Source organism: Cinclus cinclus, chromosome 3 (genome assembly GCF_963662255.1).
Source record: "Cinclus cinclus chromosome 3, bCinCin1.1, whole genome shotgun sequence".
Lineage (NCBI taxonomy): Eukaryota > Metazoa > Chordata > Aves > Passeriformes > Cinclidae > Cinclus > Cinclus cinclus.
In genome coordinates, this window is record NC_085048.1 from 95066517 (window position 1) to 95082701 (window position 16185).

Here is a 16185-nt window from a genome sequence, read left to right on the forward strand (position 1 = left end):
AGGCAGTTCCAGGTTCATACCCCACCCCCCACACCAGCTAAAGAATGCCCAATAACTATGGGAGTTAGAGAGATATTCAACTCCGTAGGAGCTTCTGAAGACATAATGAGAAACAATCTGAAATCTGCATGATTGTCTGCATTTACGTGGAGATGTGGTAAGAACTGAAATGCTCAATAAGAAAACAGAAGTATTTTCAGTAAGAGTTGCACAGTACTCCCAAACATGTAATTTAGTTACAGTAAAATATTCCATAGAATGGTTATCCTATAGAGTTTCTTCTCATCTTTGCTACTTTTTCCTTAACCAACTTCACTCCATCAAGTTTTGCAGGAATACCCTCTCCACTCAAGCGAAGTTTTAACTTTATGCAAGAAAAATCAAATAACTTGAGCATGAAGGCCTAAATTTAATTTTCTTATGAAATGTGGTGCAAAAGGCCGACTTCTTGCACTATGATCCAGACTCATCCTGCAAAAATATCCACTTCAAGAAGAATCTCCAGTGTTTTTAATGATGTTAAGAAAATGCATTACCTTAGCTAACAGTGTTTTGCCACACCCTGGAGGCCCTGCAAGCAGGACACCAGCTGGAGTAGTCAGACCCAGAGCTTTAAACTGCTCTGGGTTTCGCACAGGTGCCTAAAAAGAAATTATCATTGTTATCTCTGGCATAGAGAAACCACAAAACTTTTCATTTTAGTTACAGCTGGATGAAAAATTATTCATAGCAAGTTCTTTATTCTTTTTTTTTTATAGACTAAAAGAATAAAGATTTGATCAGCACCTTAGTATCTTGCACTGCTAATTATCCCTAAATGGGAGATATATCCTTACTCAGAGGCAAAGATTTTATTCACCGAAGTTACCTAAAGGTGTTAATGTTAAGTTTTCCTCTGATTAGCTGCAAGATTGCTAAGCTTCCAGCTAAGTAGTCCCCAGTTCTTTGTATGGCAGTTGCATAACCAAGCTTATTGGTACACAATTTCTAGAATACTTAAAGATTGAGCAATACAAACACTGAAAGCATGAATACAAAAAGAAAAATATTAAATACAAATGCCAGGCTTGAAACAAATTCTGAAGTGAATTATACAAGCTTGACTGTTTTAAATAAAGATATTGCAAAATGCCCCTATACCTCAAATAAATACTGAAAACAGACAGTTTTATTTCCTGCATAGGGAGAAGTGCAAAATCTCTTTGGAAGGAAGGTTAGCACATACCAATATTGCCATAGTCAGCTCCTCCCGAACATCCTGCAGGGCTCCGATGTCCGCCCATGTCACATCAGGGATTGTGACAAAGCCTTCTCTCTTGGCAGAGGGTTGCACTGATGACAGTGCAACAATAAAATCATTCATCTCAATGCACAGCTTCTGCAGCTGCTCCTCAGGCAAGGGGGCCTGCTCCTTCAGCAAACCCAAAAGTCTCTGCAATTCATCCTTAAGGTACATAGAAAGGGAGAGAAAACGGTTACGCAACTGGGTTAGACTTTCAGGACTGTTTAAAGGGCTTTTTCAAAGCCTTTCAACTATCAATCACATTATTATGTACAATACACATAAAATATGTAAATTACTATTAACGATAAAATTGTTTCAGGGAAGCTTCCTGTAAATTTAACAGGTTTGAAAGCACTGAGCTGAGCCTAAAATCTTGGTTTAGATGCTACAGAAAATGAGCTAGCACATGTATTTTGCCTTCTAGCTCTTCCTACTGCTTTTCCCACACTGACTAGGAGAAAGGTATTCCCATGCTGAAATTTCCAAAATATGTATTATTTACATGTATTAATTCTACTTTTAACAAGAACCTCCTTTCAAGAGAAAGTGAAAAACTGCTGGACAGCACAATTCCAACAATTGTCAGAATATTCAGTTTTGTATAAACTGTTAAAACTCTTAACACATTCCTAGAACATCCACTTTTATTTAACACCATTTGATTTCAAGACATCTCCTCAACCTGGCTGGACCTGATCTTGCAATCAGGCCCTGATAAAGTTTGAGCAAACAGGACAGAGATGCAGAGTAATGCTTTTCTGCACTGCCCAAGGGAGGTACATTCCAATTTCTCCAATCAGTTCCATATTGGGAACTGAGAAAATAGTCCATCAAAGAACTTCTGATCTTCACAACATAAATGCATCCCCATTCTAACACAGAAAGGCAGTATCAAAGCAAACTGGTACTGCACTACAAGTAAAAACTGTAACAGCATTTTCATTAGAAGACAGAGGAAGAAAAAATAAATGTAAAAACTCCGGTAAGTTTCAACATTTTTTCCTACAGCAGTATAAAGAAAAAGTATCACATTATATCAATTTCAGCTAGGATAGGTCTACAACTGACCACAAAGAAATACAAGTGCTTAGAATGCCTGATACTCCATTTAAGTCCTGCCTCTTCTTCTTAACAGAGCCATTGAGAGAAACTCTGACATAGCCAAGACCACTGGGTTTGTTTACTCAAATTGTGTGAATGATTTTTAAAGGTTTTGTATGTTTATTTTTCCATTATAAACATAATACAAGGGTTTTAATGACAATACCCTGTATCAGACTATGTCAACCTCCTGCCAGCTATCAAAACATGGCTTTGCTAGGATTAGACTTCCTCATTCTCAATGACCCCTTTGATCATGGTGATGTTGATAAAAGCTGCAACCACCTGCCCCTCCCCACTTTCTTTTGGTTACAGCAGGCCCCAGGAAGCACTGGGAGGTATAAGCACCATGCTTATGCTACACTAATACAAAGGCTTACTACTGCTTTTTACACTGATTTTTGTCATCACAGCAACAGTGCTCTTTGACAGCCCTACAAAAAACAGAATCTGATTACAATGTGCATTTAAGCCCACTTCTCTCCACACAAATCTTTAGGAGGCCTGCACATAATGAAGGCATATAGAGACACTAAATTTTGAGAAGCAGGACCAAGGATTTCTATATAAAGTTGTTCTGCTTCACTAGCCTTCATGTTACTTAGGCCAGAGACTAATTCTGGCACTGGAAATACTATTTTCTGCAACAGAAAATTTCCCGTTGTGCTGCACATTAACAGCTCCTCTCTTCTTCAAACCTGCTACACGTACTAGACACCACATGTGATTTTACCTCAAGTAATCACATAGCTGGGGGGCAAACAAAAGCTGCATAAATACTTCTAGACTTTGGCTTACTGTAACTCTACCAGGTCAGGGAAGAGCCCCAGGCATCAACACAGACATTTCACTGAGGGCACAGCAAACAGCTGGTGCAAAATACTCAGTGCAAATCTGATACTTCTAAAATTCTCTTACAGTGAATATACTTCTGAAGAGAGATACAGCCACTCTGTGAAGCTCTGCTCTGCTAGAAGGCAAAACAACACAGCACAAACAAAACAAAAAATCCCAGGGAAAAAACACACCTTGCATAAAACATGAACGTAATTTTTAGGAGGACTGGGGTTTGGGATCCACTTTTCCAGACCCATTATATGGGTCATTAGGAGTTATGCTCCTGCCTCAGAAGCTGCCATTTCTAAATCAAAATTTAATATTAGGTTGGCTGTGGATATTTGAGAATTTATGAGTAATGATTTTCATAAGTCTAAAATGGCTCAACTCTTGAGAAGTCAAAAACACACACTTTAAGGAAAACATACCTTAGATGGAAGTTCTGGTTGCTTGGTGCCCTCTTCCACCAGGATGTCTGTTTCTATCCCTGGGCTTCCTTCAGCTGTGCTCCCCCCAGAGTGTGCGTGCTCCCCAGATGTTATCAGGACCCTGTTGACTGTGCCCATGGCTGCCTCACGGCACAGGGCCATCAGATCAGCCCCCACATAGCCCGGAGTCAGCCGTGCTAAATGACGGAATTCAAACGATTCCGGGAGCTTCAGCTTTCGACACAAAGTCCGAAGAATTCTAAGCAGGTAAGGGAAAAAAATAAAATATAAAGCTGGAGAAAAAGCTGTTACTTGGTTGTTTTTTGTTTTTTTTTTCATATGAAAACAAACAGCATTTAATGCCTCTTTCAGTCCACCTGAACTGAAGCAGAACGGTGGGAAGTTTTTGCTCAAGTAGGAAGTAACCAACACTGAAACCCACAGAACTGTGATACAAAATTCCTGTCATTTCTTAAACAAAAACCAACAGCCTCAACCAAGCACTGCTAATCAGTGGTTTTGGTGATCTAAGTATCACAGGTCACCTTTCAACCCTAATTTAGATTCAAAACTGACAGGGTACATCTCACTCTACTACAGAGATTCCCACAAGTAATCCACTGACATGCTTAACCTTGTATTCCTAACAACCTAAGCCTGCACTGTCTGTCCCATGCCACTTTTAAAAAATTTGTTGAAGAACATTGACAATAAGCTATTCTGCAAGAAGCAAATGAAATAAGACTGTGTGAGAAGCTCTGGTTTAATCTTCGGTATCTTTCCCTGACCATTAAAAGCGGAATACAGCAGCAAAATAACACTTCATTGGGAGAATATTTTTAAAAGGCAGCACAAACCAAAGAAGTGCAGATCAGCAACATACTTCTAATTCCAATACAAACTAGTTCCAATTATTTCTAGATCAAATAACATAATTACAGAAAAGTTACGGAAAAAAAATCAAGTGATTAAACTCTTCAAAACTCTAAAATTATTATATATTTTATCTGTGTCCCTCCCCACTAGCAAGTTCCATCATCTTTCCTTTCAATTTTTATTAGGGCTAATAGCTTGTTTCTCAAGATTTTTTCAACCTGAGAAGAGCTGCAGTCAATTGAGTCAAAGTGTAAACAGTTCAGAACTACAAATAGCTCATTCTGAATCTGCACAAGAAAACACCAGGTAAAGCAAGATCTCCAGGTACACTTTCTCAACCCACTCCACCCCCTAAGGCCACAGAACCACAACTAAGCACTTCAAATCTTGCCTTCAGCAAGATTCACCCTGTAAATCAGCACACTGTGAGGACTTAGAAGGTCTAGGCAACCCTTCCATTTCAAAATAAAGGAACAAACCAACAAGACCATGCCTCCCATAATACAAAACAAAAAGCAGGAGGAGAGAAGAATTTAAAAAAAAAAATCATCAGTCGCTGTAAGCCTACACCTCCAGGAACACAAATACACACAAACAATAATATGAATGCCTGTGACTCCACTTCAACCTGTAAATGACCTCGACACACCACAATAGATCTTCCATTCACAACTCCTGTCCTTCAACACTGTGCTGTTTCTGGGAATATCATCATTTTAACAGGTCCCTAGGAACTATCAGAGAATCACAACTCTCCTCAGGTGACTCATTAGTTCTGCCTCTACCCATCTGCATGCCCCACCCACAGCCAAGAGGAACACAATTACTACAGGGCAGTAAATCTGGAGGGAGAAAGGAGGGAAGAGAAAAAAAATAAATGGAGGTATGGCCAAAAGGGGAGGAAAACCCTAGGGTGGAATAACGGCCTGAGTGCTGACAATGCAAAGTGGGCAATACTGCAAGCAGAAGTGTTTGCCTCTTCAACTTAGAAATGTGATTATTTGAGAATAAGAAACTTATCCTTTAACCTTTCTTTCCTTTCCATAACAAGATAAGCTGTAAGGTTTTCAAACTTCCCTTCCTGTGTTTCTTGCTGTTGAGGAAATGAGTAGTAGTTCCTTTTTAATTAAAAATGCAAAAATAGATTTATTTCTTTTAACTTAGTATGACAGTCATAAATCTTTGGAGTAAAAAGGGACAGTTACACAACACAGGATGACTACAGCTCAGCTTTATGCCTGGATTGGTGTATTTCCATGAGGAACGGGATGGAAGAATCCAGGCCTGCTGCTTAAGGTACAAATGAGCTTTACTTAATTTATGTTCCTAATTCAATAGTTACATAGGGAGGACCAAAGATAGAATATTAACTTCCTGAACACAAGAAAAGATGCATTTGACTCCATCATCTGTACTGTAAAGGCACTTGAAAAGCCATTAGAATAATGTTAAAAGCAGATCTGCACACAAGAAAGAAATTTCTCCAAATGTAGGCACAACTACCAAGACAAAGAGGTGCTCACTTAATGTCTTCTGCAACTTTTCAGTGTGTGCTGACCCACAGGTGTGTACAGGTACAAATAGAATCAAACACAATAAAGTACTTTTCCTTAATTTGTATGTTTACTTACAAATTATTTTCTTATTTATTAACGTATCAAAAAGAAAGTTTAAATTCACAACACATACTTCTCTCTTGCCCCTTCATCTGGGATCCCTAAACAAATTTCTCTGTCAAATCTCCCAGCTCTCCTCAATGCAGGGTCCAGGGAGTCAGGTCTGTTTGTTGCCCCAATAACAAGGACCTGGGTAGTGGCAGCCACATTATTCAAGTCTAAGGGAAAGAAGGAAGGAAGTCAGTACTCATACTCACTGTCCAAACTTTGTTCCCGTATCTATGGGATTCTCTCTTTCTCTTTTTTTTACCAGCAGCACATGACAGTAGTGTGATTAGTTTATCAGCAGAGATAAACTGATCAACAGTCAGACTGAACTGCTGTTCATCTCTCTCTCTACTACCTAAAACTTAGATTTTGCAATTAAGCAAAAATTTTTAAATTAACAGATTCAGTAATTATTAATAAATTTAACAGGTTCCCCCATTATATCTGTTTGTACAACAGACAGGCTTACATAATGATGTACAGACCACTGTGAAAATATTGCAGTAACACCCCTCCAAATTTATTATGATCTTCCCACCATTCCCCAGGCAAACTGTGTCAAAATAAGAAAAATTACTGCCACTATCTCCTCTAAAGTAAGCACAAATCACTAGTGAAGGGAAGCAGACAGTAAGCATGATAACTACAATCTGGTTTTAGCACAGCTCCTGCTGAAACTCACCATCCATACAAGTCAGGAACTGAGCTACAATCCTCCTCTCCATGTCCTTCGATGCGACTTCTCTCTTTGGGGTTATCGCATCGATCTCGTCAATGAAAAGGACACACGGAGCACTGGACTAAGGAAGAAGAAAGATTCATAATTACAAAATCACTCTGACAGACTGTATTACAAGAAAGTAATGTTTCAGGTTCTCTGATCCGTAACTCCTACTGTAAATCTGCCCTACAGTCAACTCCTGGATCAGTTCTGTTGTTCTTGCTAACAATCTGGAGAGTCACCAGACTGTGAAACTTAACTGATCTGAAGCTATGGAATAATTGAGGCATGAGATTTAAAGTGTCTCTATACACTGTCTAAAATTTAAATATACCCCTGTGTTGCCTTATGTTTTCCCTAAATATTCCATTGTGACTGTCTGCTGAAGTCCACAAATGAAAATCACACAAGGAAGGCCTGGTTTGGTTTGTTGTTTGTTTTGTTAGTGACGTTAAAGCTGAGGCATTTCAAGAATAGCATTACTGACACACAGAATGAAACAAAAGGAGCAGTAGGTGGCCACGGAACTTCAAGACTACTACAGAGCCCCACCACGTTCAAAGAGGAAAAATGAGCAGTGAGAAACTTTAAGTATTGCAAAAGTCCATGAACTTCGCCAAAAGCCAACGATAATATGGGTTAATAATTAGCCTAACTAACATAACGGTGCTCAGCTGATGTAAGATCATTAATGTTCCCAAAAGGCAATAGTACTGCAAAGGAACACTTAAGGAAGACACTGGAATCCTGTTCCAAAGAAGTCCCAGGTGAAAAACCCGCGTGGTACACCCGTGGTGCAAGGGGTGTTCCCAGGGGCCGGCTGCGCCATCTCGTGGTCATTCCCTTTCCCGCTCTCACAGGGGGGATCCCACAGCACCCAAAAAAACGGGAATCGTCTTTTCGCCTGCACAAAAACTGCTGCGAAAACTAAGTGGAAAAACTACTTAAGGCAGTGTAAGAGACTATCAGAAAGGCAAGAGATCTTACTTTAGACATATTTTATGCAACAGATGTTATTTCTGCAACAGTATTTTAGAGCAACCTCCCCTTGATCACTATACATACAAAACATAGGTAATTTCTAAAAACTCCTTGCCATAACCTATGTAATTTTATTCTAAACAACTTCTTAACAAGACTCGCTAAAAATTAAAATTTAGTATGAACAGGAAATAGCGAACAGCTTTGCAACTAACCTTTTTACCCTGTTTAGGGGCAGACTGTGAATACCTACATACAGTTTCAGGGGAGAGTAGAATAATGAAATGAAGTTGGAAAACCAGAACATTTTCAGAGGTCAGGAACAAAAAAAAAAAAAACATGAAGTAAAACATCAGCCCCATACTAAAAATCACAAGCATCTGCATTTCTTTAAATTAAAATTATCTCAACCTCTCTCATTCTCTTTACTTCCTACTACATCCAGAAGTCACACCAAAGCAAGACTTTAACTTCTCTCCTGCTCCTATCATGTTTGTTCTAAATTTCCTGCTTTCTACCTAGGACTGCCAAAGCCTAAAATCTCTCACATTCACTCAAATTCCATACCATACAAAACTAGCATAACCCACTTGTAACAAAAAAGCACAATGAACTGCTCTTAATTTTTTCTTTTATATACACCAAGCCAAGCAGATCCAAATATGTAAATAATTTATGTTGCTCTCTTTACATTGAACCATCTTTACATATGAACCATCTTTTGTCAAGGCTTCAGAATAGTATGCTTTGTGCTCTGTGACATCATGAGAGTACAATGGAATTCTGGTCACAGAAAGAGAGACAAGTCATGTGTGCAGCAGGATAAAAATTCACTCACTCACATTTACTCCAGTTCAAACCACAGCAACAAAGTATGAATCTTTACAAAGAAAGACAAACAATTCACAGAGCTATTTCCAGTGGGTGTCTTACCACAGCCTGCTCAAACAGTTCCCTCAGTTTCTGCTCAGATTCCCCTGACACTCCAGACACAATCTCTGTTGCTGCCACCTTCAACATGGGGAGCTCAAGTTCCTGGAAGAAACAAGGAACATTTTATGATATATCCAGAGGTTAGAAATGCTGGCTGTCCTTGAGGACAAATATTTTTCAACTTGACATCTTTTAAACCTACAAATTACAAATTACTCAAGGAAAAATCAATCTTTAGGAATCTTTTAAAAAGATGAGGAGCATCCTCCAATTTAAAATGGATAAAGCATTGCTTAGCAGTGTGGATGGTATTCCCCACCAGGTTTGTTTCCCAGAGTGTTCCAGAAACACCTGTGCAGGATTGTACAGTAAGACACTTGTAAAGCTCACACTCAAAGTTTTCCGCGATTAAAAATAAATAAATACAACTGCAACTTTAACAGACTGTAGCACAATAGTGTTACAGGTTGTTGCAGCCTAATTCAAGCTCTTGGAATCACATATAGATGAAAACTATCCCTAATTTAACATATAAAAGAAAATTATCCCTAATTTATGCAACTTAAGCCACCAGAGACCCTATGGTGCTCAAAGAAGATAATTTGCCTGAAAGAGCACTACTGTAAATCTCTTACTTAAGAAAAAAAAATAAAAAATCAAGAAACAGTCATTAAATTTGTTTCATCTCAAAGTTTTTCACTTGTGACATGCTTCTTTCCTCAAATGTAGTACCCTTCCACCATACAAATATTTACTGAAGCATTAAGTATCATCAAATTATTCAAAGGGTTCCATTTTACAGTAAGGCATTAAAAAGAAAATATCTAAATCTTCTTAACTGAAACATGTGAAAAAATGTCAAAAGGGTATAACCAACATTTCAGGAACAGATGTCAGTATTTTCTTATCTGCACTACAAAAACCAGTAATTTACATGCATCTAAATTTAAGGTAATAATCAGCAACATTTACTAAGCAACTGTATTAAAGAAAAAGAAATGTCCAGGGTTATCACTGAGAGCCCTTAAAAGTCCTTAAATTTATATCCAAAAAAGGAACAGTGGCACAGCAGCTTCACCATCACACCAAACTATTAACACCAGTAGTGTCATGTGCTCTGAAAACATCAGTATGACACAGGCAAGACAAGATCCAGTTTTGGAATTCAGAAATCAGCTGTTCAACAGGTGTCACCCAACAGAATCAACGTGATGCCCCATAAAAGCTGGTAAGGTTGAGACTGGACTTGAAACAGTACAGTAAATTTAACCAAAATTATATTTCATTTATACCCTTCTCAAAACACCTGTGCCTTTATTGCTCTGTTCTAGGAATGCTTCAAAACAGTTAAATCACACATAAAACTTTGTCACTATGACTCTTTATGTATGAGGTTCTATCAAGTAAAGATTCAGATGGAACGTAAACAAAGGAAGTAAGGATTAACATATTTCAGACTATCATAGGATGGCTACAATGAAAAGCTCAAGTCTGCTCTGAAAGAAGAGTATTCCCTAGAAGAAACCCAAAAAAGGAAGAAGCTGTGAATATGAAGCCATCTCACCCCAGCAATTGCCTGTGCCAGAAGTGTCTTCCCACATCCCGGTGGCCCATGCAAAAGAAAACCCCGAGGTGGAACCACTCCTAAGTGGGTGTAAACCTCAGGATGACGGATGTGAAGGAGCATCTTGCATATTTCCTGTTAAGAACAAGAGAATCTCCATTTAAATTGCAGAAATTTAGTATCTGCTATTCTTATAGACAGGGCAAAATAAAACAAATTCTGTTTAACAATCTGAATTCAATGACTGTTTACAGAAAGATTAATCAGAGAAAAACCAACAACCTTATTGCTGTTGGTACAAGCAGCTTTGCTCAGTGCCATGCAGATGAACTCTGCAATAGTTCTTCTCTGTCATTTTTCATGACACATTTTATTCAGTCCATCCTATAGCCCACCAATAAAATTTTAACTAACCTTTAATGTTTCATCATTGCCTCCTACATCCTCAAACTTCACTGAAGGGTGGTAAAGCTCTGAACCCTTATTTCTCACTGTTAAGGAGGAAAAGACACAAATTTAGCCATGGTATAAATAAATGCATTTGCTAATACTGAACAAAATGTACTCAGCCTAAACAAATACTGAAGCACACAGAGTAATATTATTTTTTAGTAGTACACACAGGACTGCAATATTTTTTCAGTACAACATTAAGACTAAATTTCTTTTTAAAACTGCCTGGGGTCATTTCTCTGCACATCAGAAAATATTTTTCTGGTATCAGACTCCATGATCTAGTACCACCTCTTTGTTTGGAGTAACACACAAAAAATAACTTCTCACCTTTCTTAAGTAACATGGATTCAATTTCTCCATCTACATCTGGAAATTCTCCTTTTTTTCTTTTTGCTCTCCTGCCCTTTGTCTTCTTTCTTTCACTCTCCAAGACAGAAAAATCAGTTGATTTCTAGGATATAAAAGCAAATTATATACACAAAACCTTCCAAATCAGTGAAATTCTGCAAAAACTTAAAAGAATAAAATGTGTGTCTATGATGCTTAACTTACACAAATTATATAAAGACAAGCAAGGGAGGAACTTAGACCTTCTTTTTGAAGAAACTCTTTTTTGTACTTAGTATTTGCCTTATTTTTAAATGAATTAATTACAATAGTCATATTTTTTTGTTAAGGGAACACAGAAATGAGCAAAAAACCCAAACCAAAACCAAAAAACCCCCTCAAAACTACTAACCAAAATCAGACACCAGTTATTTGCATGCCATGGAGGAATCCACTTTGGGGATGAATATAACTATACGAATGTATTTACTCCATTGGAAATAATTTTTATTTCTAGTAAGTCACAAGGGGGTATAAGAAAATATTATTCAGTGCTAACACAAGTTAAATGCGAGAGGAGTATTACAGGATAAAAGAAATAAAAGGAAGTTTCCTGTTTTCCCCAGGGTCACTAAGACTTTACCACTGGCTAAGGAAGATCACCTGCTGTGGTTACAGAAAGCCACAGGCCAGGTAGGCTGGTCACTGGCAAAAACATTAAATAACAGCCACATTCCACTCATCTTTCTCTCAGTATGGGCACTAATCTGGGCTTCCTTCATACTAAGAACTACATTTTCCTCAAAAAAATCTGGAAGCAACTCATTATTTGGTGACTCTCCACCTTCCGTACCAACGTGCTTGAAATGGCCCAATTCTATTCATGCATCTACTTAGGACACCTTGGGTTTGCGAAACACAAAGTACCTCAGAAATCAGTCTCTTTTCCTCTCCTTCCCCATCCTCAGAAAGGTCAATGAAGAAGTCTTTCCCATCAGGAGTTTTATCAATGAACCAGCCACCATCAGAAATCCATCTTTCGCCTCTGGATTCTGGTGTGAGGGTGCTTGTTTGAGGTGCTGTTCTCACACAAGGAGAGGTCTCCGCTGGGTCATTTTTTGGAGTGGGTGGAACAGAACCAGGATTTCCTTTCTTGTATAAGCTTAGCAGGGAGCTGTTCATCTGATTTGTAGACTGCAGATGTACACATTTACACATAAAGAAAATACATAGGACAGTTTTTAACTTGAATTATCTATATTTAGAGGTCAATGAAAACTATTTCATGAACATAATTCAGCATTATCCCTGCTGGAGAAAACAGGGAATGCATCTTCCAACCCACTCTTCTGCAAACCAAATGACTGCATATAAACCTACATGTGCTGGCTGAAGGGGCAGTAGCCTTTGCAATTTACCCTGGAATGACTCCTGTTAACGGGCAGGCACCTCTTTTGGCAGTAGTTGGAAATGTCAATTCCTTCAATCACTTCATCCATTTGACAGCCAAGTCCTTCAGGCTCTTCAGTGTGCCTTCCCAAAAGTGATTCCCCACCACAAGTTCCTCTTTTTCCTTCAGAAAACAGTCTCCTTCCAGCCCCACAGAATCTCAGGTGGAATTGCTAACTCTGACTAGACCTTATCTCTATCTCCCCTTTTAAACTCTTCAAGCGCAATTTCAAAACATAGAATCATACATTATACAAATACAAACAATCATAATAAAATACAACTTACCAGATCTTCTGGATAATCATCATAGTCAGAGTCCTCTGTGCCACTCCCAGTAGTCCTTGACAGGGAAGGGAAGACAAAAACTATTAATTTATCAGAGCAGAACTGCAAGTGAGACATCTGTAAAATAAAACAAAAGCGATTTCCGCAATGTGGCTCCCCATAGTCATGGTATGTAGCCCAATGCTGGAGAGAAATTCCTGACTCCTATGCTCATAATCTTCCACCATGGAAAGTTAAAAAAAACGCATCCTTTCCAAGTGTGTGATGAGTTGGATCAACTTGCCAACCTGTCTGAAAGACAGACCTATATAAAAGTGATGTAGGTTCATTCTGGTTCAGTTCACCAAGGGAAATATGACCAAATCACTGCTGAACCAGACCAACCCCTCTGACAACAGCGTCCTGTGCTTCCCATGAGATCATTAATATCTATCCCAGGTTAGAGAAAACAGAACACTCCATGAGATTATGGACTGGATTAGGAGTCAGGAAATCTTCCTTCCAATCTCACACCCACTGGTGATTTACTCTGAATAGCCTGTCTGGTAGTCCCATCTCTCAGATGTGCCCAGCATCTTTCACACCCAAGAACGATTAAGAATAAAACAAAGGATCTGAAACACATGAGGAACAGGGTATTATTATGTGGAAAACTACCAAGGAAGCCATAAGGTTGTCCACTAATTCAGGGCTGTATGTTCCCCAACACAAAGAAATCATGATTGCCTCTAATATCTGCTTGTCTTCAGCACGAAAAAAAGTTTCCAGTAACTACAGGTAACTATGGGAAATCAACCTGCAGCCTTGAAATAACCAAAATACAATAAACCAAACCCAGAAAGCTTTAAAGAAATGGTAATGGCAATGGCATTATTAATCTAGTGGTAAAAATTCTTCTTACTCATTTTTCTCTTGCTGTCTTGCTCTTTTTGCCACGTGTTCAGATTCTAAAACTGCCAAATCTTCGCGTTCTTTTTCATTGCTGATTATTTCAAACACTGCAAGAAAAGGCTCAACCATGTTAAGAATTAACAGCCAAAGTACAGTCAAAGAATTTGACATGTTGGACACAATATTAACAGATGTACCTTTTGCAACTTGTATTCTAAAGGCATTTCTTTTTCTTCGTCCATAATCTACACTGAAAAAAAAAAAAAACACAAAAAAACAGGTTACACCAACTGATTTTTCCCTCAACATAACGTCATTCCCAGTGGAAAAAGTACATGGGAAGTTGATTCCCAAGCTTCCACACAGGTTCTTATTAAAGACTACCTGGGCAAAAAAACATGATTGTCCTGCTGAGAGACCGAGCAAGGTATTAGTGTCTTACTGGACCCTCTGTCTCCCTGCCCATGTCTGCACCGAGGTGTTATTTTCCCCCCTATTTTAAACTCACCATGGAAAACCCCAACATGCTGCAACGAGTCTGCAGCTTTTTATTTAAAACAAGAAAACAAAAACAAACCATAAAAAAACCCAAACCACAACTAGATCTTGTAATGCCAATGCATTAATAAAATATGAGCCATTAAATATATCAGCAGAGGCAAACAATCTTGTTGTTTCAATCAACAACTGGTAATGAAGGTAACATAAAGAAAATTACAACTTTCATCATGAATGTGAAAGAACAAACTAATATATTCTACATTTCAAAGACAGAATATAAGAAGACAAATCTTGGCTCACCTGTAGGTTTTCTGCAAATCAGATGCTAGAATTCCAATGTCAACATACTGCCCGCATTTACTACTTGCAAGATACTGAAATGAAGAATTTTAAGCAGGGAATAAAACCTTTGTCAATCACTTCCCCAGAACAGCTTGAGAAATACGCCTATTTTAAATTCTGCCCTCCTTAAAAGTTGAAATGAAAATCAGAATCAGCTTTTTACTGCCTTGCTACACACCAGACAGTACTTCCAATGAAATGGGAAATACTTATTAAAGAACAGATTACTGGGCAGCTCTGCTTCCTAGGAAAAGGCAGCATCCTACATCTGGGGGCTTTGATGACTTTTGCTGGTCAGCTCTGTTACTTTTATTTAGCAAGAAAGCTGACTCTGTAGTCCACACACCATCTTGGTTCCTCTCAGTTATCCTCCTTTTGGTTTAAATCTCCTGCCCTCAAAACAAAACTATCTATATGAATCAGCATGGATACTCCCATAAGAACAACTTTAATCTTTACAAGACATTTCAGAGAATACTATAGAGAAGTCTGTTAATAAGGTGAATCCTATCAAGCCTTTTTATTGCTCTGGCAGCAGCTAATTCAACCCATTTTCAAACCCCAGTTATGAAAGTGTGAGAAAATGTACTAAATTTCATGTACTACTGTACTCCACTTGCTTCTCTCCCCCACTCCCCAAATCAGCAGCGGGAACTTTTGATACCATAAAGATGGGTCCCTTCTTTAAAAAAGGGAAGAAAAAATAGAATCATCCTAAAAGATCTGGTATCACAAATGCCACAGCAAGGAGGATTTCAAACCCTCATTTAAATTAATAACTCTACACAAAACAATCAAATTGAATACGCATTTAGTTTTTAAAATTACACTGCACTTCAGATCACCCATGGGCAGCTCCTGCCCTGCACAAAACATCAAGGCTACCATAAACCCAGCTAGGTTCTCCACTTTGGAATAGTTGAGACACACTCAATGTAATCTTGCCAATTAAACCAGGCAAGTTTCCTTGAGCAATTACTGTCTCATTTTAAAGTTAGAAGTGGAGTACATTTATTCAGAGGCTCAGAAACCTGGTATTCAAGGTGAAAAGTTATTATAAACTATCATAAGATGTGACACAGCACTGTGCCACTTGAAGGAATCATAGTTTTCCCTGCTGTTCCCACATGTATTTGGGAAGTAATCCCATGCTCCCCTTTTCTCAGCTATTTAATAAAATCACTGTACTTGCTTCTAAATACAAACAGCATTTGCCAATATCACAGAATCAAAGGATCAGTCAGGTTGGGACAGACCTCTGACATCATCAAGTCCAATTTATGACTGAACACCATGGTGTCCACCACAGAGTGCCACATCCAGTCTTTCCTTAAACACCTCCAGGGAAGGTGACTCCATCACCTCCCTGGGCAGCCCACTCCAATGTCCAATCACCCTTTTTCTCAAGAAGTTCTTCCTAAGGTTCAAGTATATACGTATACACACACATATATACATATATATTTACATACAAGTACCTATATACCGCATATACATATATCTATATATCTACATATATAGACGCATGCATATATATCTAT

General features: G+C 38.4%; 1 protein-coding gene across 3 annotated transcripts in view; it reads right to left on the minus strand.

Moving 5' to 3' along the window:
- The window catches only part of NVL (nuclear VCP like), a 37950-nt gene that overhangs the window by 21210 nt on the left and 555 nt on the right, over nucleotides 1-16185 (minus strand). The window contains exons 2-15 of one of the 3 annotated variants that reach the window (XM_062490459.1): nucleotides 14603-14676; nucleotides 13999-14051; nucleotides 13812-13908; nucleotides 12911-12965; nucleotides 12101-12367; nucleotides 11174-11297; nucleotides 10805-10881; nucleotides 10391-10525; nucleotides 8827-8928; nucleotides 6874-6991; nucleotides 6217-6361; nucleotides 3691-3910; nucleotides 1226-1444; nucleotides 537-641 (exon numbers count right to left, since the gene is read on the minus strand). In XM_062490459.1, coding sequence (XP_062346443.1) covers nucleotides 537-641; nucleotides 1226-1444; nucleotides 3691-3910; nucleotides 6217-6361; nucleotides 6874-6991; nucleotides 8827-8928; nucleotides 10391-10525; nucleotides 10805-10881; nucleotides 11174-11297; nucleotides 12101-12367; nucleotides 12911-12965; nucleotides 13812-13908; nucleotides 13999-14051; nucleotides 14603-14676 — 1791 coding nt within the window. Of the gene's footprint in view, nucleotides 1-536; nucleotides 642-1225; nucleotides 1445-3651; nucleotides 3911-6216; nucleotides 6362-6873; nucleotides 6992-8826; nucleotides 8929-10390; nucleotides 10526-10804; nucleotides 10882-11173; nucleotides 11298-12100; nucleotides 12368-12910; nucleotides 12966-13811; nucleotides 14677-16185 lie in introns of those variants that run through there. The other 2 variants (XM_062490458.1, XM_062490457.1) reach the window with 2 other exon arrangements.